Source organism: Argiope bruennichi, chromosome 2 (assembly GCF_947563725.1).
Source record: "Argiope bruennichi chromosome 2, qqArgBrue1.1, whole genome shotgun sequence".
In the NCBI taxonomy this organism is placed as follows: Eukaryota; Metazoa; Arthropoda; class Arachnida; order Araneae; family Araneidae; genus Argiope; species Argiope bruennichi.
The window spans coordinates 44,381,707-44,405,656 of record NC_079152.1 but is presented as its reverse complement, the minus strand read 5'-3'; the positions used below and the strand labels follow the sequence as shown (position 1 = coordinate 44,405,656).

At 26.4% G+C, this 23,950-nt stretch overlaps 1 protein-coding gene and 1 long non-coding RNA gene across 2 annotated transcripts in view; one reads left to right on the top strand and one right to left on the bottom strand.

The window, feature by feature from the left end:
- The window catches only part of LOC129961962 (RNA polymerase II-associated protein 3-like), a 21,558-nt gene extending 5,262 nt beyond the window's left edge, over window positions 1-16,296 (top strand). The window contains exons 5-10 of the mRNA XM_056075611.1: window positions 114-306; window positions 6,952-7,098; window positions 10,517-10,843; window positions 11,532-11,629; window positions 13,432-13,526; window positions 16,082-16,296. Coding sequence (XP_055931586.1) covers window positions 114-306; window positions 6,952-7,098; window positions 10,517-10,843; window positions 11,532-11,629; window positions 13,432-13,526; window positions 16,082-16,167 — 946 coding nt within the window. The 3' untranslated portion in view covers window positions 16,168-16,296. The remainder of the gene's footprint in view (window positions 1-113; window positions 307-6,951; window positions 7,099-10,516; window positions 10,844-11,531; window positions 11,630-13,431; window positions 13,527-16,081) is intronic.
- On the bottom strand, window positions 12,467-23,950 carry LOC129961963 (uncharacterized). Its single transcript, XR_008783859.1, has 4 exons — window positions 23,822-23,950; window positions 18,050-18,131; window positions 16,018-16,152; window positions 12,467-13,514 (listed from the first exon to the last, which is right to left on the bottom strand). It is a non-coding gene; the product is annotated as an uncharacterized LOC129961963 (long non-coding RNA).

Below are 23,950 nucleotides of genomic sequence, written 5' to 3'. Positions count from 1 at the left end.
TTGTCACTGTTAAAAATTAGAAACGAATGCTATAGTCTTTAAAGCTTAACATTAAATTGTTTCTGAAATTATAAATTAATTAATTATGCAATAAGAATATTTCTTTAATATAGATTTCAGGCTGCTGAAGATGATTGTACTTTATGTCTTTCCCTTGATCCCTCTTATGTGAAAGCTTATTTAAGAAGAGGCACTGCTAGAAAGGCTTTAGAAAAATTTGACCTGGCTCGTAATGACTTCTTAAAAGCTTTAGAGTTGCAGCCTGATAGTAAGCATGCACTACAAGAACTAGAAAAATTAAATAAGGTAAGACAAGTCTATAGTAATATACCTAATTATTGGTCATTGTCTTTCATTATACTGTAACTTCACTTTTTGTATTCCTTTTGTATTCCTTTTGTAAATTGTATAGATAATAAGCAAAATCATTCTTTGCTTTCAACAATTGAAGGAAATCACATGATGAAGTTTTTGTTGATATGGTAACAATTTCAATTTCAATGCAGTAATAGAAGTATTGCTGAAAACAAAAAAAATATTTTGAAAAAATTGTCAAATATTATTATAAAATAGCATAAAAATTAAATTGCTGCCATTAAAAAAAAGGAGTCTTTAAAATTTTAAATGTATGTAAAAAGTAATTTTGTGCAGTTATGTTTTTGCAAATTATTATGGAAAAACACCAAAATCTCACTCATTTTTTCAATTAATTAAAATTTAATAATTCTTCCAAAGTATAATTATGCCTAATTTTATTGTTCATGATCAAACAATCGGACATGTAGAGTATTGACACACAGAAAAATTTATTGTTAAAAAAATAGCATATTTTTGGAAGCAATTGTTATTTAGACTTATTTTAGTCAAAATTATTTTAGTTCTTTATTCAGACATTACCTTAAAGTGCTGCAGAATTATTCTATGACTGTCTTCATATGAAATTATGTTTCTGTCATGTAGTAATGTGTGCTGATGTATCTGCCAATCTTCACATTTGCTATATGCATAAAGTATCTTATTACACCTTTTTATTATGAACTGTTTATTAATCTTTTATAAACAACTTAATCTTTTTGAGTTTAGATAACATTATCAGAATATGATCATATTGTGGAAAGTTTGCACCACAAAGAAGGGGAAAACTTCTCTACAAATTATACAGAAACTCCCTTAACAATATAATATGTTTTGAAAATAAAAATTGTAATCATAATTTATCTGAAGATCATTAGAGCCAATTTTTGATTCAATACTAATATCATGATGGTAAATCATGGCTCACAATAAATCGTGATGCAGTTAATCGATATGCACAATTAATATTCATCATCAATTGTTAACAGGTATTTACTCTGAACTTTTATCATTGGTACATTTTGTTAATCCACTTTTCTAAAAATGAAAATAGAATGGAATTTAATAGAATTTTGAATGTTTATTTATCTACTTTATTTAATTTAATTTATTTTTTGCTTAATTACTACCTGACAGATGGGGGGGGGAGGGAGAAAAGAAAGGAAAATTTATATGACAAGGAATTGAACATTCATTTGAGAATAATTTAATTGTTCTTGAGAATGTAGATATTTTTTACCCCATTTTCTGGTTTATATAACTTTGGTTAAAATTTATAAGAAGACTGTCACATTTTATTACATGAAAATATTTCTATGAACAAGTTATTTTCTGTTCCTGGAACTGAAACATTTCAGCAACTGATTTATATTTAAACAAAGGAATTTTGAATTTTTTTATTTTCATATAAATAAACAAACTTGAGAAGAATTTGCCATTGCTGTTCTTCCAGAAAGAATTTCTAGTTAAACATTCTTTTTTATGTTCTATTGATTTAAAACATGCAAAATATCATCTGTAAATAATGGTAAAAGTAAAATTGTGGAATAATTTTTAATCTATATTTATATAAAGCTCAATGTGTGTGTGTGTTGGCGCTCTACAGGCCAGACTGTTTGACCTACAGCTACCAAATTTGATACATGTATACTGTGGATGTCAGGAATGTGTACCTGGGGCTCCTTTTTTGAATTTTTAATTAGAATTTTAATTATTAATTAAAAACTAACTTTCCCGGCAAAAAAACCTTTTCATTTTCCCCACCGCCAAATGAGTAAGAGTTCAGTTTTTTCCCCACACTAACGAGGTTAGGGTTAACATTTTTTGGCCGATTATTTCAACGATTCTGTTTATTTTCTTAATGTTTGATGTATTTAAAATTAAACATTGCTAATTAATCAATAATGCTAATAATAAGATTCATTCTGAAGTACTTTTCCCTCACTAACGAGGCTAGGGTTAACATTTTTCGGCCGATTATTTCAACGATTCTGTTTATTTTCTTAATGTTTGATGTATTTAAAATTAAACATTGCTAATTAATCGATAATGCTAATAATAAGATTCATTCTGAAGTACTTTTGAATTAAAATAAAACAAAATAAAGGAAATTAAAAATTTCTAATCTGCATAGCATTATCCCAACTGGCGTAGAATAATTCACGTATTTGCATTACCGTAACTGGCGATGAAAATTCACGCATGTGTATTGTGTTCTGATTGTTGAGAACGGATGCGGATTTGATTTAAATTATTCTTAGGTTAGTTGTATGCTTTTGTAATTAAATTTTATTTATGTTAGTTGTATATTTTTTGTATATTCTTATAGTTTTAAGTAAATCTTTTTTTAAGTAGTTTTTTTTAACCTGTTTTCAACCGATTATTTTAAACGATTCTTTATATTTTCTTAGTGTTTGATGCATTTAAAATTAAACATTATTAATTAATCGATCTGCTCATGATGAGCTGAGAAAATTTTGTTGACAAATTCTTGAGATATTATATAAATTAAGAAAGATATTCTTTAGTGCTCATAAAGTTTAAACGCTCAGTGACTCTGTTTTCAGTAATCATATTATAAAAAAATGCTTTGTTTCAGTAAAAAATATTACTATATTAATTGCAGATTAATTCTTTCCATTTTAATTTAAGGAATAAATTCTACGGGAGCTAACAGAAATTTAGAGAGATACATATTACTTTATGACTAAAGGCCCTTTAATATTATGAGTGAATTACATGACTATCAAAATTTGAAGCTTTAAAATATTTTGATGAAGAAGCTATTAAAGAAGGAATTGCATAAAATATTTAATTATTAAAATTTTAACGAACATTAAGATTGGCGAACCGGCTGGTCGCCAAAGGTGGCTAGTACTTTTATAAATGAAGTGCAAAAGTCATGCAAATATCTGAACTCCAAATGTTTTTTATTAATGTATTTAATTTTAAATGTTATAGCATTTAGAAGATATTACTGACATTTAAAAAAATCATTTAACATGAGATTTAAAGCAAATAAACGTATTTGAATGTTGCCTACATTTTAAAAATGCTTTTTTTTTGTTCACTTCTTTTTCTATATGCTACAGTTCTATTATATAAAATGGTATAAATCTAGATTTTATAATACATTTCCAAAATTTGTGTGCATATATTTTTTTAAGTAGTAAAACTAAATTCATGTTAAAGATAAATTTAAATTGAAATCCTATTTTCAATTTTTTTTAGTAATAGCTAAAAAATTTTGAAGGATCTTAATCCATTCTAACATTAAAAATTTCATTATCTTTATTATGGAAATAGATATTTATAATCATGTTATTGCTCTAAGCTGTCAAGGGGACAAAGACACCATTCCTCTATATAAATAATCTTGTTGTTTAAATAAATTTGAAATTAAAATTAAACTGCCTTTAATTATGAATATATACATATTGTATCCTATTGCGAGATCATAGATGATAGACTATTAGCTACTAAGTACAGCTGAGACTTGAAAAAGATTTCTTCCATGGGGGGGGGAGACTTTTGCCGTAATTCTGCATTTAAAATTTAAGTAAATATAAGAATAGCTGTCCCAAATTGAAATTTTCGGTAACACATTAGGTTTGAAAACTTAGTATTTATGAAGCTGAATGTAATGTCGTTCTATTTGAAATAGAAAATGCAACAGTCTTTGAAATCTTTTAACAACTCAACCAAATTTTAGAGTAATTAGGCTTTTTTTTAAATACTAACCATTGCATTGGCAACTCTTGGAACTTCCAACTCCTTTCAAACTAGTTCAAGTATTCACTGTCAACCAGATTTCTGATTTGATTGGACTTAATGGAACAAATTTTCAATGTTGATTGGATTGTCAATCACTTGATTATAAATTTGATTTCACATGGAGAATGGTATATTTGTTGGTGGAATGATAGATCTTTATCATTAGATTTATTTTAGATTATATAAGTACATTTTGGTATGTTTTCTTTTTTAATTTTAATGCAAACTCCTTTCTGTAATGTATACTTTTATATTCCGGTTTTTTTGTTTTTTGTTTTACTTTTGTTCATTTAAATTTTGCAATATTTTTTATTGAATTATTTTATTTTGTACTGAAAATAACGATTAATTTTTCATGATAAAGATAATAGTTGAAGATAGTGCTCCCATCATTTGCTGATGATCTAAATTTTAATGCTGTTTGATTGATGCTACCAGGACACAATCATGATCAAGCTTTCAGTACCAATTAAGGTGGATCGAATTTTCGTAACCAATTGAAAATCATTCTTGGCAATATCTTGTCTGATTCAGTTACATTGCTATACAACCTGTGTTGGGAAGGGGTATATTTTTTATAGAATGATAAATCTTTATTATTTGGATTTATTTTAGATTTAAGTAAATGGAATGTATAAATGGTATTCAATTTAGAACCACGCAGAGAATATTGATGCAAAAATATGTTGAAGTAATGATAGATGTTTATTAGTCTGATTTATTTCAGTTTATATCATTAGAATACATGCTTTTTTTGTTTTGTTTATTTTTACATTTCCATATAACTTTCATTTTTTAAAAATGTTTTTTTAGATATGTACAGCATTTTGAATTGCTTAAAATAATGCACCTCATTTAAATTATTTAAGATATTTTTTGTTGTATTATTATATTTCTATGATTAAGAGTTTTCAAGAGTTATAGTTTTTCAATTGACATTTGTCTTTTATATAAACCTATTTCATATTAGAATTTTCATCTTTATAATCTGAATTTCATAAATATTTATATGCCAATAGGATGCCTGGAAGTGGTATTGATATTCAGAAATAATAAGAATTTTATTGGAGTGGAATTTTTTTATTAATTAATTATTGATAATGTACAAATACATATTTTCCTTTTATTTTTCAATGTTGTTTCATAACTGGTAGAAAGTTAGTTAGTCTTTTCTAAAAATTTTAATGTGTTCCATTATTTTTTTGTAAATGTTCTTACATTTCATTATTTTTGTTATTAATGTTTTACACATTTCAGAATTATTATTCTTCAATTTCATTTTCATTTCAAAATCATAAATTATATTAAACCCTGTTTAGTTGTAATCAACTGGTTAGACGAATTAAGGTTTCAGTTACATATTTAACTTAAATCTGCCACTAATACTATTAAAAAGGGAAATTCTGCTATTCTTTTACTGAATTAATTTTTCACGACATTATATTTTAGATTTTGAATCTAGGGATTTATAAAAATTGAGTAATTTTTCCTGTTAAAAGCACTGGTATACATGAATACATAGATACATGTGTCCTTTTGTAAAGAATGGAAGAAATTTATTTTTCTGAATCAGCAATAAAAAAGGTAAAATTAAAAAAAAAAAAAAATCACTACAATATTTTTTGAAAAAAGGAAATAACATAAATTGTAAAATTCAAAAATTGTTTTGACACACTTTATTAAAAGGATTTTAATAGAATCTTTAAAAAAAATTATTTTAGTATATAAATAAAAACTGAACAGGATAAATTGAAATTTTCTTTTATTTTGAAATAATAAGTAATTGAAGGATTAATTCAGTATATTATGAGAGGTTATCTTCACTAAAAAGAAAGATGAATGTGTGCGTGTCTTGGAACTCCTAAGGTCAGACTGTTTGACTTACAGCCACATATACACCTTGGTGGTTGGGAATCTGTATCTCTGAACGATTTCTTGACATTTCAATTAATTCAGAATTTTGGCATTTTTTCACGATTACTTCCAAAAATATTATTACTCAGAAATAAATACTACACTATTTTAAATTTAAAAAGAAAATGTATTTTTAATGATATCATTTTAATAGTTCTGAAAATTTTTGATGAATTTTTTCCATTTGATTTGTGCTGGTATTCAAACCATTTTCATTGTTAAATAAAATATTTAATCATTTGACTTTCCTCCATTATTTAAAGCTAAAGAAGAATGATATTTAATATCTCAGTAGTTTATAGAAGAAATATGAAAGTGAAGTTAATATATCACAAATTTAAAAGATCGATCAATTAATGATTTAGCATCATGATATGAAGTTATATCAAAGGGATTCGATTGAAATTAAAATATCCAATGTCTCTGGCAAACCATCTAGTCACCAGAAATGACTAGATGGTTTAGTAAAATAATAAATAACAAAATCACATTATATCAAGAAACATTAATTTATTTTGTTATATTGGTGAATTTTGATTTTGTAATATTGATAATTGATTTATGTTTGATAATGAATCACAATGATAAAGTTCAATCGTAATCATCATATAGGATTTTGAATTCTGTAGTATTTCAGTGTAAATCATTAAACAAAATTTTATCATGAAATTTTAAAAAGAATTTAATATATTAATTATTATTCTTTAATATGTCAAAGTTAGAAAATGTATGGTATTATAATATATAACACATTTATCAGTTCAAATATAAAAATATTTTTTTTCATAGTTGAAATTTCTGTTGCTGTGAATTTTCAAACACAATCTATTTCTTTAAATCTCTGAATTATAACACAATGGATAGTAAAAATTTTATGCATGTTTTCTCTTTTTCCAACTTTTTAAATAGGAAGTTGCCATTAAAGCAGAAAATGACAAAACAAATGGAACAGTCAAAGTAAGTGATAACAGTGTGCAAGATGAAATGAAATCTAGTGGATTATTTGCTGATGCCAAAGCAGTTTCTACATTAAACAGTGATGCAGGTTTTCATGAGGTAATCTATTATATAAATTTTTTTCTATTATTTTTAAATTTAATGTCTAAAATAGAATGAATTGCATTCATTTTCTGTTCTTTAACACTTGTTTTGTAATGTCTGGAGAGGTTCAATAATGATGACGTACCTTTTTTGTATTTTAAAGATTTTATTATTTCTCCGCTTTCGGGAGTTTCTTTGAGCTTTGCCTTTCGGCGTGCTGCTACGTCGATGATGTTACAAAGACTGATGGTTTTTTACATATACCGCTAGAGGACGTTACAAGTGAGAGGCGGGGCAACATGCTTACATAACATACTCCAGCCTTGAAATTGCACAATTTCAACATTCAGACACTATATGAACTTCACACATCACAATGAATTCGACAGAATTAGTATAAAAAAATGAATAAATGTAAAAACAAATAAAAAATACAGACATAATTCTTATGTATAAATTTACACAAAATAATACTGAAATAATTCTTATATATACAAATTTATACAAATGAGTTAAAGTCTTTATATATTATTTACAATCCTATACACATATAAATCCAATTAAGTTTTCTAAGTAAACATATTTGACTAATACCTCTTTTAATAACACCATTCAAAACTCTTATTACAACAACTCTGACTAAACTATCTGAACCTTTTATTAATTCTTGAATTCTACCCAGTCTCCATTTATATGGAGGCAAATCTGGATCTTTGATTACAACCATATCATTAAGATTTACATTATTCTTAGCAAACTGCCATTTGTTTCTAAGATGTAAATTATTCAAATAATCACGTTTCCAATTTTTCCAAACTTGTTGTACTAATTTAGTTAATTTTTGCCATTTTGACAAATAATTATCTGATTTTTCAATTAATTGTGGTTCAGTAATTGAAGTTATTGGACGGCCAATTAAGAGATGTCCCGGGGTCAAAGCTGTATAATCATTAGGATCCGTAAATAAAGGTACAATAGGTCTACTATTTAGAATACCTTCAATTTCTGTAGTTAATATTAAAAATTCTTCAAATGTGAGTTTTATAGAACCTACTGCTCTCTTTAAATGAAATTTAAAAGATTTGACACCTGATTCCCACAATTGCCAGCTTTTGTTGACAGCTGAATATAAATTTATTTTCTTTTTCAACCGTTGAACTACTTTCAACAAACTTTTTAATACTTGTTAGTTTCGCTTTTATCCTTCCACAGATTCTATTTAACTCTTTGGCTTTTTGAGTTTTATTTTTTTCCATATTTTCGCTAATTCGTCTCCGGCTGGACGGACCAGAATTGAGAGGTTCAATAATGATGACGGACCTTTTTTGTATTTTAAATATTTTATTGTTTCTCTGCTTTTGGGAGTTTCTTTGAGCTTTGCCTTTCGGCGTGCTGCTACGTCGATGATGTTACAAAGACTGATGGTTTTTTACATATACCGCTAGAGATGCGTTACAAGTGAGAGGCGGGGCAACATGCTTACGTAACAATGTCTTTCCATTAAATTATGTTTAAATAGTTAAAAACTATTCTTTCTGATAACTAAAAATTTTTACTTACACTATGTTTTCCATTTTTATTAATTTTTCATTTAGGGAAATGTAAATATGTTGTATAAAATATTAAATTTATTCTATTTTTCAAAGAACTAATATCTAATAGCTATTATTCTATTTTACCTGTGCCTAGATAATTATTTAAAACCTTTCACTTGGATTTGCTTGTATATCAAATTCAAGATCATGATTGAAGAAAATAGCTCATTATGTTCTATTTCTTATCCATTTTGTGTGCTGTATCATTGTGCCGCTACTTCCATTATTATTGTATATAACATTAATATATTTTTGTGGTGCTTTAAACAGTAAAAATCAGTTGGGTGTTCAACTATATTAATTTCCTCTATTTTTCTTGCCTCTGTTTTTAATTATTATTATTGTTTTCCAAACTTTTTTTCTTTCCCTTACCCTCAAATATAATTTGTATGAACTTGATTTTCACTTATTCGGTCATTGCAAAAGAAAAATGTATTATCATTGAAGAACTTTAAGTTTAAATCTGAATATTTGTTGCCATATGTATCAAATTTAACTTATTTGCTAACCAAAAAATTTCACTTTAAAAATTACTTTTGTTGCTGTTAAGTATATTTAAAACAACATTTTTATTTCTTATTGATGGTGTCAAATTAAGAAATGATCTGATGAGATCTTTGAAATTCATTTTAAGATATCGATTGAAGAATCTCAATCATATCAATACCCATGTTCATTTTGTTATTAAAATGTAACTATCTACATGTTGTAAATACCAATTGATGATTCATTAATTATAGATCTTTAAATATAAACCATTCTGCTTTATTTAATACATTGAATTCTTCTTTCTTGAAACTTAGAAAGATTTCCTAACTTTCTACTTTTATGCTAAGTAAAATATTGATTAAATTTTATTTCCCCCTATATTTTGCTGCTTTTTTCAAACTATTTAATAATAATAATAAAAAAAATGATCATAAAGAAAAAAAAAATACTGATTTTATCGTTTTTCCAAATTTTAATTTAAAGGTTTAAAAATTATTTCATAATTTGAATTCAAAAATTTGAAACATTTTTAAAGAGAATTGCAATTAATGTATTCAAGGATTGAAATTATTTTGTTTGATATAGTGTCATCAGTGCCAGATTCATTTATTTATTTATTTAATTTCCCTGCTTCAAGCATTAAATTTCAAAACTGAGAAGCATGGCCATTAGAATATTTGTAGATAACATTAGATAAAATGGATAATCATGAAATAATAGAGAAATTTTTAAAGAAAATATTAAAATGTCTATTATTGTTATGAATGAAAAAATAAAAATATTTCAAACCTTTTGCTCAGAATATATGTGAATCTTCCAATAATACACATATTTTATTTCTCTCTCTGTTTTATTTGAAATAGATAAAATTAAATTTGGGAAAAAAAAAAAAAAAAAACCCAACAACCTTAGAATGACTTAACTTTAAACTGACAAAAACTATGGGTGTGTATTATTAATAAGCAAATATTATTGCTCTTTGCATATATATGAGGAATTATTTTTAAGAAATAGATTAAAGATTAAGATATATTTTTTTACATTCATTTTTATGCACAAAGATCTGGAAATACAATTGATTCTATTTTTTTCACTGAATAAATATCTTATAATTTGTAATTAATTTTTTCTTATAAGTTCTTTCACACTTATTTACTTATTTATTATTATTTAGAAGTTGTCCCCTACATAGCTAGCTAAATTAAAAATTGCATAAAAGATTATTATATAATTAATTTTAAATGGTAAAAAATATTAAGACCACCTTGTAATTTCATTTTTGTTAATTTATTTGTAAATTTTATTTGCATTGCAATTCTTCTTTTTCATAACATTTTTGTTTGTTTTAGGAATCTTTTACAAAACTAGAAGTATCGAATTACAGTCATGATGAATTCAAAGAAGGATTAAAAATTGAAAACAAATCATTGTTGAATACAGTTGAACAGAATCACAATGAAAAAAGTTCAAGTATTAAAGTATCAAAAACAGTGAAACCTCATGATTCATCTCATTCTAAACATGTGGAAGGCAATGGAGTTTATTCTAATGAATTGGAAAATATAATTGCAAAATTAGAGCAAAAATTACCACCTGTTCCTACTGCCTCTTACCAATTTTTAACTGACTGGAAAAAATTATCAAAATATCCTGAATTAAAATATCAATATTTAAAAGTAAGTATACTGTTAAAAGTAAATATTATTGTAGAACATTTATAAATTAATCACTTTTTTTTCAAAGGTAATTTTGAAATATTAGTTTGTTTATTTATTTATTCTATTCATTTATTTTTAGTACAGATTTTAAAAGGAAATTATATATTCCTTGGAACTTATATATAATTCTTATTAGTAAATTTTTGAATTTTAGCAAATTGATAATTCAATATTTTAGCTTTATTTTAAAAAGAAACGAAAATATTAGTTCAGAAAAAAAATGATGTTGTTTGAAAATACATAATGTAATATAATGTGATCTGAAAAAAAATAAAATTATTAATAACTATTATGAAATATTGGCTTTATTTTTTGTCTATTAAATGAGGTAAGATTTTTCTTTCTTATGCAATATTAGGTAATGGATTTTAAATCTGTATTAAATATATTTTTATGTATTCTTTTTCATTCATATTTTATAAGTAAATTTTAAGTGTTTATTAAGAGTATTAAATTTCATTTAATATTTTTAAATGAAGAATGCTTCAAGTTCTTGTGGAATTTTGTATTTTGAATCAAATTAATATATTAGTATGTAAATTATTTTAATTGACAAATTGAACTGAAATGTAAAAATAAACATATTTTGATACCATACATAAATATTGCATAATTTTTGTAATGGATTCTGATAAATCTGTTTCAGCAATTTCCTCCCGAAAAATTTTCTAAATTGTTCAAACATTATATGGAACCAGAAATATTTCCAGAAATTCTAAGTACTTTAAGTTCTTCTTTTATTGAGTAAGTGTTGTTATCTTTTAAACTCTTTACCCCAGATTTTTTTTCTATATATGATCATTAAATATTTACAAATTTTGGGTCCTGGTTATACAAGCACTGTAAAATGCTTCAAATTTTATGAAAAAAAAAAATATTTTTCAATTTGTTATTTAAACAGACAATTGCAAATTATTAGTAGAATTAAGATTAAATTTTGCTAGCATAATCAAAAGAGAATTTAGATATTAAATTCATCTTAATGATTTTGGATTGCTGAAATAACCATGTATTATGTTATGTATTATTCTCTAGACGATAGATTTTGTGTTGTCTGGACCTTTAACCTATTAAAAAAATAGCTATAAAAGTGCAAAAGAAATAGATTTTTTATTTACTCATGCTTGAAGAAACAAACAAACAAACAAAAAAATACTTTGAATTTTATGAAGTACATATTTGTAATCATAAATAAACATGATTAATCATGATAATTTTATTCTTTGTAAAGTTCTACAATATTCCATATTTTAGTGAATAAAACAGATCAGAATGCAAACAGTAAATTACATTTTTCCTAGCATTACTTTAATTATATATATGTAAATTTGTTGATTGAGTCAATGTCTAAAAAAATTACAATTTTAATTTTAATAATTTTTTGAAGTCATGCACTCAGTAATTAAATATGAAATAGTAAGAAGACCAAAACTTTAAAAAAAGAGAATCATTAAACTTTGCTTCAAAGAACTTAACTTTTTAAGTATTTAAAACAAACATCTTTTTATTTTTAATCTTTATATGAAAAACTTAATTTTATTTCTAATGAAATAATGTGATGATGATCAGTTCTATTCAAATCAGCTTTTGGATATATCATATGCCATCATTAAGCTATAACTATGTTTTTAAGCAACTTTCATTATTATATTATTATAAATAGAAAAAAAAAATCTGAATTTTTTTTTCATGTTTATTAAAATATTGTATATGCAAAACACTTATCACTTAATTTAAATCTTTTCTATTACAAATATATCAAGATCCACATTCATGAAAAAATTAGTACATCAATGTCAAATTTTTAAAATTGCTTTAATGAGAAAACCATTAATTAACCAAAGGTGGATAGTATTTAATAAAATGGCATACAAAAATCAGGTAGAGAAAGGGAAACCAAAGATCTACAACTTGTATTATAGTATGTATAGTATCTGCAGCATGTATTTAAGTATTTGGGAAAGCATGTAGATTAATAGAAATATTAAGAAATTAATTGGAAGGGTTAAAAGTGGCACGCAATGAGAATCAAGCTTAAAAAGTACTTGTTGCAAATTTTCTGCTTTGATTCAAAAAAATTATCTTTGACTATTATTTCATCTTCAAAAACATATAATTATTGTATTTTAAAACTTATATTCCTTATTTCAGTATTGCAAATAAACAATGATTTGTCATTGTTTTTATAAGGCAAAATAATGATAAAAAAAAGATTGTAATATCTAACTTAATTCTTATTTTATGCTCATATGACATTACATGTCTGCTGATAATTTTTAAAAATTTATTTTAATGATGATTAAAGGAAATATGTAAGAAATATCCTGACTAAGCCAGGGGCCATGTGGGAAAATTGTTCAATTTGAATGTTCATCATCTTGCCTGAATAAATTTTTGATTAAAATTTTGCATAGCTTTTATATTTATTCTGATATTGATTAAAATCATTTTTATGTTTTGTTACTAGTACCTTTATAAATTTTAATACATAATATTAAGATTAGTTAATATAACTTTGTTGATTAATTTGTACAACTTTTTTTCAGCAATGGTGATGATATTGTGCCATATATGATGCACCTTGCTTCTGTTGGAAGATTTAATACAATGCTAATGTTCCTGACTGATCCTGAAAAGAAAGGTTTGATTTATTTTTATATGCTTTCTTGTATTGCAGTACAATTCTTTAACTGAAATGTATAGAAATTTTATTTATGAATAATTACTTTTTCTATCTCTATAATTAAATTTGAAATTCAATTAATAAATTAATTTTGGAAGTTTGCTTATGGGAATTTTTATGGGATCATGATTTTTGGAATTTTAACAGATTTCATTACTGGATTGATTTGTTGCAATTGTTGTTGTTATCTTTTACAATTTTGGCTTCCCTAGCATTTATTTGTTAAATATGTATAAGATAAAGCAAAATGCATATAATTTAACATAATGCAGTATTTGAATTTTTATATTCAACCACTTCAGATGTTTTAGACCCACAGCTCCATTCAAAATCTTTAATATTAATTATTATTCTAATTAAACAGTCATTTGTAGTCATACTGCTTGTCACTTATATGTAAATCTTACTTAGAAAGCAAAATATATGATTGTGGAAGAAATGTGAAGTTTCTAAATTAGTACTAGCAACTTTTAACTCAACAGAATATCAATTTTAAGATAATATAATTTAAAAGTTTCTTTGGTCTTAAATATCTAGTGTTTATTCGATTCAATATTTGTTGTAATAATACTTATAACTTTAGCTCTTAATATTAACTGTCATATTCTGTTTGAATTCTAAAGTAGAATTCTAAAATTTATCTAAACACATTTCATGATGCAATGTGGAATGTTAATGCACATAAAAATAGCTATATATATATTTTTTAAAAATTAGCTTCATTGTGTTTATGTAATTATTCAAAAATATTTTTTGTTTTGTATAGATTTTATAACCTATATTCACATATACTTATTGCTTTAGCAATCATTCTATTCAAATCTTCCTTAATATTTAATCAAATATTAACAATCTATTATCTGAATTGTGAGTCTTGATGATATAACAGTAATGGTTAACATGGAAAAAAAATGCTACAAAATTAGAAAGAGGCCAAAAATCTGTAATTTGTTTAAGCAAGGAGAAAGTTTCTGTTGACATATTTTTAAGAAATAAGATTTTGATAATGGGGTAATAAAATGTATAATAATTTCAATAACTGAGAAATTTAGTGCATGAAATAAAATACTATTCATTGAGTTTAAGCTAAAGAAACAACAAGGAAAAGGCATAAGATGTGTCAGATTAGATACTATAAATTTGAAAGTGCTAAAATATGAGATATATTTAATCCTAGAATGCATGATTTTTTATTTTTTTACAGAAAAAACGTATGTGTTTTGAATAGTTGCATATAATTTAGCAAAATTATTTAAAAAAAAATCAAAATGTGCCAAATGGCTATATTATGAATTAAACAATATCCTCCTGACTGAAATCACATTATAGCAATCTGCAGTAAAAATAAATGTCCCTTTTTACCAATATATTTTGATATTATTTTAAGTGTTAGAATTATTTATACAACAGCCATTTTGGTATTTTTCTAAATGTCCAGTTTAAATTTAATTACACTATTGCCACATATCGATCTTTTCTACAAATGTTTATCAAAAAGCATTTAAAAAAGGATTTCCGAAAATTCAGTGTTGCCTTTTGGAACAGTTATGTGAAGCTTATGAAAGGAAATAAAAATGTGTAGTCAAGTGGTTACACAATGCATTGTAGAGTAAAGTAAACACTGAAAGAGGCTTAAAATTTTGAAAGATAAATTAATGCAGTCATATATTAAAAAATACTAAGAAATAAAAAGCAGATATGAAAATATCTGAAGAAAAAAACTTTAGCAAAAGTGTGCAAGACGTGATTAAACAGTAAATTAGGTTTAATATTTCAAAGGTAAAAAGGCATTATTACAATTTGTGTTTAAATTGATTAAAATGAGAGAAATAGTCATCCAGAAATGAAATTTATGTTCTTAAGAAGATGGTTTATTTATTAATTTTTTAAAAGATGGTGTAAACATACTATCGATTCTGTCAAAAAGTGTAGTATGTCCAAACAAACAAAGGGACATTTATTTTTGTGTATATAGATTTGCAAAATAATAAATACATATATTTTGTGTGAGAAAGCAGTTCTGAGAAGCAGTTACAAGATTATTACTGTAAATATAATAAATAATTGTATAGTGATCCTTAACTTCAAAAAATGACTGCATTCAGATCCAAAACCATGATTCTTCATTCATCTATATGAAGGCAACATGCATAATATGATTTTTTAGAATTTCAACTATATTATTATAACAGGAAATTTAAAAGTAATCTCACCAATTTAATTATTAAAATTCCCGTCTCATTTATTTAACTAGTTGATATTTTTAATAAATCTAAATTAATTCTTAACAGCAAATTTCTTTTTCAACCATACTTGTGTATTCTATTTAAATAAGTATAAATAAAATTCTTTAAAAAAAATTAATTTTGAAATTCCTTAAGTTTTCAATTTTAAACATAATTATTGATTTTAAAATGAAAAAAAAAATTGTAAGTAAAACTAATATCACCTGTGTTCCATGTAAAAACATTTTCTTAATGGCGTAAGACATTCCTTTTATTTTCTATTTGTAGATTTAAGAAAACTTCTCAGCTATGCAGAAATGTCTGGTTATCTTCCAGAGGAAGTGGAAGCTTTATTAAAGCTATATAAAATATAAAACTTCATTATTTCAACATTCATTTTTCAGCATTTATTATGTTGAGTTTGTAAATCTTGTAATAAAAGTTCATTGTCATTATTTTTTTTAATTTGGTTAAATAAATTTTTGTGCTCTTTTCTCAATGTATTTTATAAAATAGAATTTGTTATTTTGATATTTCAGTAGTAACAGAGATTAATTAAAATTGCTGTTTAGAATTTGTCTCATATTTTTATATGTAAAAAATTTTTTGCCATTGAATATAATGAAGTGGGGAAAAAAAAATAATGTATTAAGCTAATAAAACATTCATTGCAGATTTTTTACAATAACCTTTGCGTGTTAATTTTATTATTACATTCTTTCTTTATATTGAGGGATTGATATAATCATAAGCCTTCTAAGGTCAGCCTATTTTGTTTGTTAAATTAAACATAATTTATATTATTTTATTAAGCAATTTACAATCTCACCTCCCATCAATTCATATTGCAACTTAAAATTTTAAAATTCAATTCAGTTTTGTGACCATGTAAATTTCTTTTTATTTCATCTAAATTTTTATATCAGTATGAATCACTCATATGAAAATGATGTATATGTAAATAGATTTTAATAAAGGTGTTAACCTTCCCCCTGTTTAAAATTGTGGACCATGAATTATGACATAATTGTCTTACGTGGCAGTGGCAAACTGTGTTATGAAATATTGATCTTTAGCATGAATTTAGTTTTTTACTGAAACTATCTTTGGGAACTAATCCCTGGCATTTAGCAACTGACATCCAAACATCATATTTATGATTTAGGTGTTTTGTTTCCCAACCTATTGAAGCTAAAATTTGATACTAAACTAAAACTGTTGTTAAAAAAAAAAAAAAAAATACCAAATTTTATGTTTTTGAGCTTTATGAAAATACAGACGAATAGAAAGTAAAGCCCTTAACGGGTTTGATTCCAAATTAGATAGGTATCTACGCTTTAGATATTACATTTGTATAACGAATTTTTATCTATCTAGCTCTTTTTGTTTATTATATTCTGACAGACAAATTTCTTCTAAATGGTTTTTCATTCAAAATTTTATAGAAATCTATAAATCTGGAGCATATTTCGTCAGTCTAACTTGAGACATTTTTTTTAATTATCTTAGTCATAGATGGATGAACAGACATGATGTCAAAAAATGTGTTTTTTGGTATCAGACTAAAATGTGGAGATTCATCAAAATCATGATTGCAAATTTTTTTCATGATTGCAATATTTTCTCTGTACTTCTTACATTAGAAAGTAAAAATTAAAACCGGGGCCGCGGTGGCCTGGTGGTAAGGTCTCTGCTTCGGAACTGGAGGGTTTCAAGTTCGAGACCTGATTCCACCGAAGAACCGTCGTGTAAGGGGGTCAGTTGCACGTTAAATCCGTCATGACCAAACGTCCTCCCGCTGGTGTGGTGTGGAGAGGGGGTGCCAGCTCAGATGTCGTCCTCGTCATTAGACCGCGGTTCAAAATTACGAGGTCCGTCCCAAAATAGCCCTAGTGTTGCTTCAAACGGGACGTTAATATAACTAAACTAAACTAAAAATTAAAACCATTTAATTAAGACCACTAGTATTAAAAATCCTTTCAAGAATATCCTAAATCACATTTAATTTTCATATACTATAACAAAGTTTAAAAAAAAAAACGGTAAATAGTTTCATAAAAATAACTTTTTAATGTACCAGATATTAAATAATTAATCATTTTGAAATTTCGTAATTTATTCTAGCAACAAATCTTAGTTGAATTCACTCTCTAACCCGAAATTGCGAAAAATTGAATTAAAAGGATAATCCAAAAAGATGGGGGAAAAAAAAGTAAAAGAGCAAAACATTTCCAACCGAGAGAAACATATAATTACCGTAAGCTGCAGTAGCATTTCACGGCTTCACTGATCCAATACATAAAGTTTCCGGATAATCAAAAAGGTCCCATATTTGAATCTAGAGGTAAATCAAAAACAGGAATATAGCAAATTAAAATTAAAAACTAATCAAGAAATTATCTTAAAATGTAATTATTTTTTTAGACTCTAATAGGTAACTAGAATTACTTTTGGGAATATTCATAGTGATGGAATATTTCCAAAATAGCGGTTATCAAAATAATGGAAATACCTGAAACGAATACAAGAATCTTATTAATAAAGTGTAGGTCCGTCTTTCGCATCCAGTAGAGGTCGGATTCGCAATCATACAAGTGCCGAATAATGTTTAGAAAAATATTGTGCCATTCTTCATAGAGATATTGTGAACATTCAGGAAGAGATGCCTGTGGAGGTTACCGATTCCGAATTGAAAGCTCTAAAATAAACCATAATGGTTCGATTATAATGTGTTCTGGGGACTAAGCTGGTCAAGGTAGAAGTTTCACTTTATCTACTGTTCATCAAACCCCAATTGGATATGTCCCACTGTATGAATAGGTGCATTATCATCCTGGAAAATTCCATCTCTTGCAGGAAACAAAGTTAGGATCATAAAATGTACCTGGTCAGCTAAAATTTCTTTAAATTTCTCCTCAATGATTCTTCCTTTCAGAGTCACGATTGAGGTAGCAGAAAAACGACACGAATGCATACCATGGCAGATCCATTTTCATACCTGACATTTTTAAGGAAATAATCACGATTATAAGTTCGTGCAAGTGTCCTTTAAACATGCAACCAATCTGTTGTGAGGAAAAGTGAGAAAAATGATTCGTCGGACCATATACCGTCTTTCATTTATGAACCCTAATAGGGATGACGAATATTTTAAGAGCGGTTATTACGTAACCAATATCAAAAAGTCACAAATACAAGTGATCAATACTTTTCAAAGAGGGGTGTGATTCAAATCCTTGTACGATCTTACTGATGATATTTCGATTACAGGTTTTCGATCACGATAGAAAGTAATAATCGATACGATATCACTGAAATTTGCTGGAGCGGTGACTTCACTGGAAAGTAACAATCGATATGATCTGTCCAATGGAAGCTCTCGAAAGAAATCTGTGAATGGATTGAAAAGTGAACGGACCGGTTATTGAAATTATCGTATCATTGAATTGCATATCACTGAAATTTATCGGAGTGGTGATTTCACCGGAAAGTGCGAAGTCACCGCTCCACTTTACAGGAGTGACTTCCGATATTCGCATATGATGATGCACTATTCCATACAGATCATTTTTAATTGCTCGTGACATGATTGACTTTGATTACATATATTCTGTTTACTGCTGCGCCATCTATTGGTAGAATATAGAACTAAATTAAACATTTTAAAGAAATTACATATATTTTTAATTCACCTTTTCCAGAAAATGGTTCATTCCAATAAATAAATTAAATAAATAGATTTGAGGAAAAAAAAAATTAAGAAGTAAGTTGAAACAGATAAATTAATTCAATCACACGTTATTTAAATTAGTAAATTAAGTATTAATTACAATTAATAAATTTTATATTTAATATTAAGTAATAAATTTTAATTAATAATATGATTGAAATAACAGATATTTGGAACACATATTTAAAAATAACAATAGCAATATTATTTGTTATTCAAAAAATCGTGGATTATGCATCTCTATCAGGGAATCGGCATATTTTGTGGTTATGGCACCACTGTAGACGACGTTTGACATTAACTTTATGACAAGTGGCTATGTTTGCTGGTCTGCCATAAATATTTTGTTTATGAAGGTGTTTCCGAACTGTAATTATTGACACTGCAGAATCTAGATGGTGATCAATCTCATTGATCATTTTCGTTGCCGTTGTTTTCTATTTAGAAATTGCAATTCTGTTCCATTCAGCTTCTCTTTCCGTTTATTGTTTTGCTTTGCCGAACTTTTCCTGCTGCACTGTGTGTACACAGTCAAGACTTTAGACACCGTACCTCTAAGAAACACCTGAAAACTGGGATTTTCGGTACAGTTGCTCCTACAATTTGGATTCTTGTGAGGTCTGACATTTAAATTTTTGATAAAAATCCAAGACGTACATAAATTTACTAAAATTGCTTCATACTACGATGGTATACATTCTTAATATTAAACCAGCAAGAAGGATCACCCGGAAACTTTCTCGCATACTCTATTAATAAACTTATAATGTCAGAGAAAGCCTTATATGGCATTGGCGTACAACAGTTACGAAATATTAACTTTTGATATGAATTTAGCATTTTTATTGAATCTATCGAGCAATCCTAGGCGAGTAATCCACTCTATGTGTTAATAGTATCCAAAAATCGAATTTCAGTTTTAGACATGCTTTTTTCAACCGATTGAAACAAAAATTTGGTACAAAGTTGCACTTTCAATCACGAAATCCCACACCAAATATGATATATTTAAATCATTGCATTTTCAATTATCACGTTTACATGTTTTTGACAGTAAAGACTGACACACAGTCAACCTTTTGTTGGATTTGGCTCAAAATTAGACAAGTGTTTTCATTATAGTCGTTAAATCTGTGAAACGAACTTTTCGCTTTGTAATTCTTGTGTTAACTTTATTCGCCGGGCAGACGGACTTCTTCTGAACATATTTTACTCGTATCTGCAAATTTTATGAAAAGACCGTATACCAAATTTCAACAGTTTAGTTCAAAGCGTGTTTTGAGCTATCATTGTCAAATAGACAGATGGATATTTTCCAAAATTGTATTTTTTGAACTAAAGGGGGTTTGAAAAATGGAGATTCGTCAAAATCTCGGGTTCGAATTTCCTGATGATTGCGATATTTTTTCCGTACTACATATATGTGAGAAACTAAAATATTCATTTTTGTTTATAAGAATTTTGCTTTCAGACAAGCGGAGTGAGAATATATATATATATATATATATATATATATATATATATATATATTTCATAAATTCAACTAATTTACTCTACTATAGAATGCCGTCTGATAATGGGACCAAGGGATCATGCCCCACCCTAGTTACGTCACTGTCCATCACTTCTTTAGCTATATGAGACAACGTTTTGAATTGCAAGACCTTAAAAAAAACCGATACTCTTATAGATTTTGTGCGTGCGTGTGTATAAATCTTTGCAAGGGTGGTCTTGAGTTCTGAAGATGACCATGATTAGTGTAGATCTGCAGAAATTTTCCTGAAGTCACACTAAGGAGTCTTCTTATAAAGATCCTATTTGATATCACAAAAGAGGAATATATTTACTATGGAGAGATAAGAATGCCAATTAAAGCAATGGATAACCGAAATCGAGAGGTTAGTTTTGATAAATGTCGTTAAAAGTAGGGGAAAACATCTTCGAGTTTTTCTTATTTAGAAGCCACATTTAGGGAAATTTTGTCGAAGTTTAGTTCCTATAATCTAAAGATTAATATCAAAAATTTAGAATAAAATCAAGTTGTTGGTCTGAATCCACTTAAGGATAAGGAACTTTTTTAGAATACATTCTTAATACGACGAAATTAGTAGAGTTTAGTTTAGCTATATTAACGTCCCGTTTTAAAGCAACACTAGGGCTATTTTGGGACGGACCTCGTAATTTTGAACCGCAGTCAGATGACGAGGACGACACTTGAGCTGGCATCCCCTCTTCACACCACGCCTCACCAACGGGAGGATGTTTGGTCCTGACAATTTTATCTTGTACCAGACCCCACTTACACGACGGTTCTTCGGTGGAATCGGGTCACAAACCTGGAACCCTCTGGTTCCGAGACTGAGACCTTACCACCAGGCCACCGCGGCCCGCTAAATTAGGAGAGAAAACTTTACTAATTTCGTACTGTTAAGAGAGATAACTCTCTGATATCCTGCAATGTACATACGTGTATATTTAAAATTTATCTTTATTCCTTAAGAAATATTTATCCCTTCTAAAAAATTTTCATAATTTTGGTATGATTTTTCGATAAATTGGAAACTATAAACAAATATCCGATAGGACAAAATGCATACCAGAACACTTGACATTAGAACCAAAAAATAAATAATATATATATATATATATATATATATATATATATATATATATATATATATATATATATATATATATATATATTATTCAGATAAAGGTGCACTTAAACCTAAGGCTTTATATCTAGTTAAAACCTAAGGCTTCTGTTAGTTTTTGCAACTTATAAGTTGAGTTTTTAGTATGATAGCATTTACAGACATGATGCTATCTGTTTTCATAATACATGCAAATTTAATGATGCTAAAAATATTTAAAACATATTGCAAAGCAGGCATTTGACACTGGAGCTACTAAATTTGGAAGCTAATTAATTAGAATTTAGATCCTCATTAAGAAAGGACTTAATAGTTTAAAATTTTAATTATATTATTAATTAAAAAATCATTAATACAGTTTATTATATGGTGATATTTTTAATGTTTTCCGAGATAACTATCTATTATTGCTAAGAAAACCTCCACTTTCATTACATTTTAAAATTAAAATAATCAGCTTTTAATTATCAGTCTCATTTAGATCGTACCATTTTTTTTCTAATTATATTAATTTTTCAACAATACTTTTCAACGTGTTTTTACTAGATTTATACTCATGGGCAATGAACGATATTTTGCTAAGTTTATATTATCGCTAGTGTATAACTAAGTTTAAATTTTAAAAATAAATTGAAAATAGATGCATCAAGTTTAAAACATTATTATGGTAACCTCTTTCAAAATTAAAAGCAGGAATTTTTTTAAATCCAATTTTTTTATGGTTCCCCACTTTTTATGCTGTAATAATTTGACCAGATTTTTCATGAATTCAAAAAGTGGACTTCTTGAATAATTCTAAAAAAATGTTTGAAAAGTGAATAATTTTCTTCTTTTCTGAGCAAACAATTTTTTTTTCAAAATCTGAAATATATATCTGAATTTTTGGATGAATTTTCATTAAAAATATTCCATAAATACTGTTTTTCTTAACTTTAGTTTTTCTAATGAGGTTGCATTTAAATATTTTCGGGTCTTTTTATTTTACTGATATTCTGCTATCTACTGATACTAGAATATACAGTACAAAAAGAGAATCGAAAACCAATCCTCCCTGTTTAAGGAAGCAATAGACATGGATATAATATTTTCTCTATTTACGAAAAACTTTCAATGAGACTTTAAATATTTTTACTATTTACGAAAAACTTTCAACGAGACTTTCACTGTTTTCAACGGGACTACGAGACTTCGATATTTTTACTATTTACGTAAAACTTTCAACGTGACTTTCACTACTTTCAAAGTGACTACGAGACTTTCAATATTTTTACTAGTTTCAAAACAAAACAAAACAAAAAAAAAAAAAAAACAATACACAAAACTGAAATATTGTTTAAAAAAATCGATATGTGACACCTAAATTTATTTTCAAAAGCCCTCTATGAATTTTCTAAAAATCCTTTTCTTCATTTATTATTAATATATGTGACAATCTATATTTCACTGACAAAATTTATTAATTTTATAAAGAATAAATAATTAATTCTGTTTTGATATATTTTAACAAATAAATCGTAAAGTAGGAATATTTTTATTATAATAATTTCAAATTTATCTGAATGTGGCATTTATTATCAACAGAAATATTAATCGAAATAAAAATTTATATAATTGAATAATAATTTATAATTGAATAATAGTTACAGATCGATCGCTGCTCTCTTGAAGAGGTCGAAACACAACTGTAATAATATAATTCCGTTCGTCCGGGTTATTATGAAACCGAAGCCGCAGAGGTCAGTCTTCATAACTCATATTAAATTCCGAATCCGG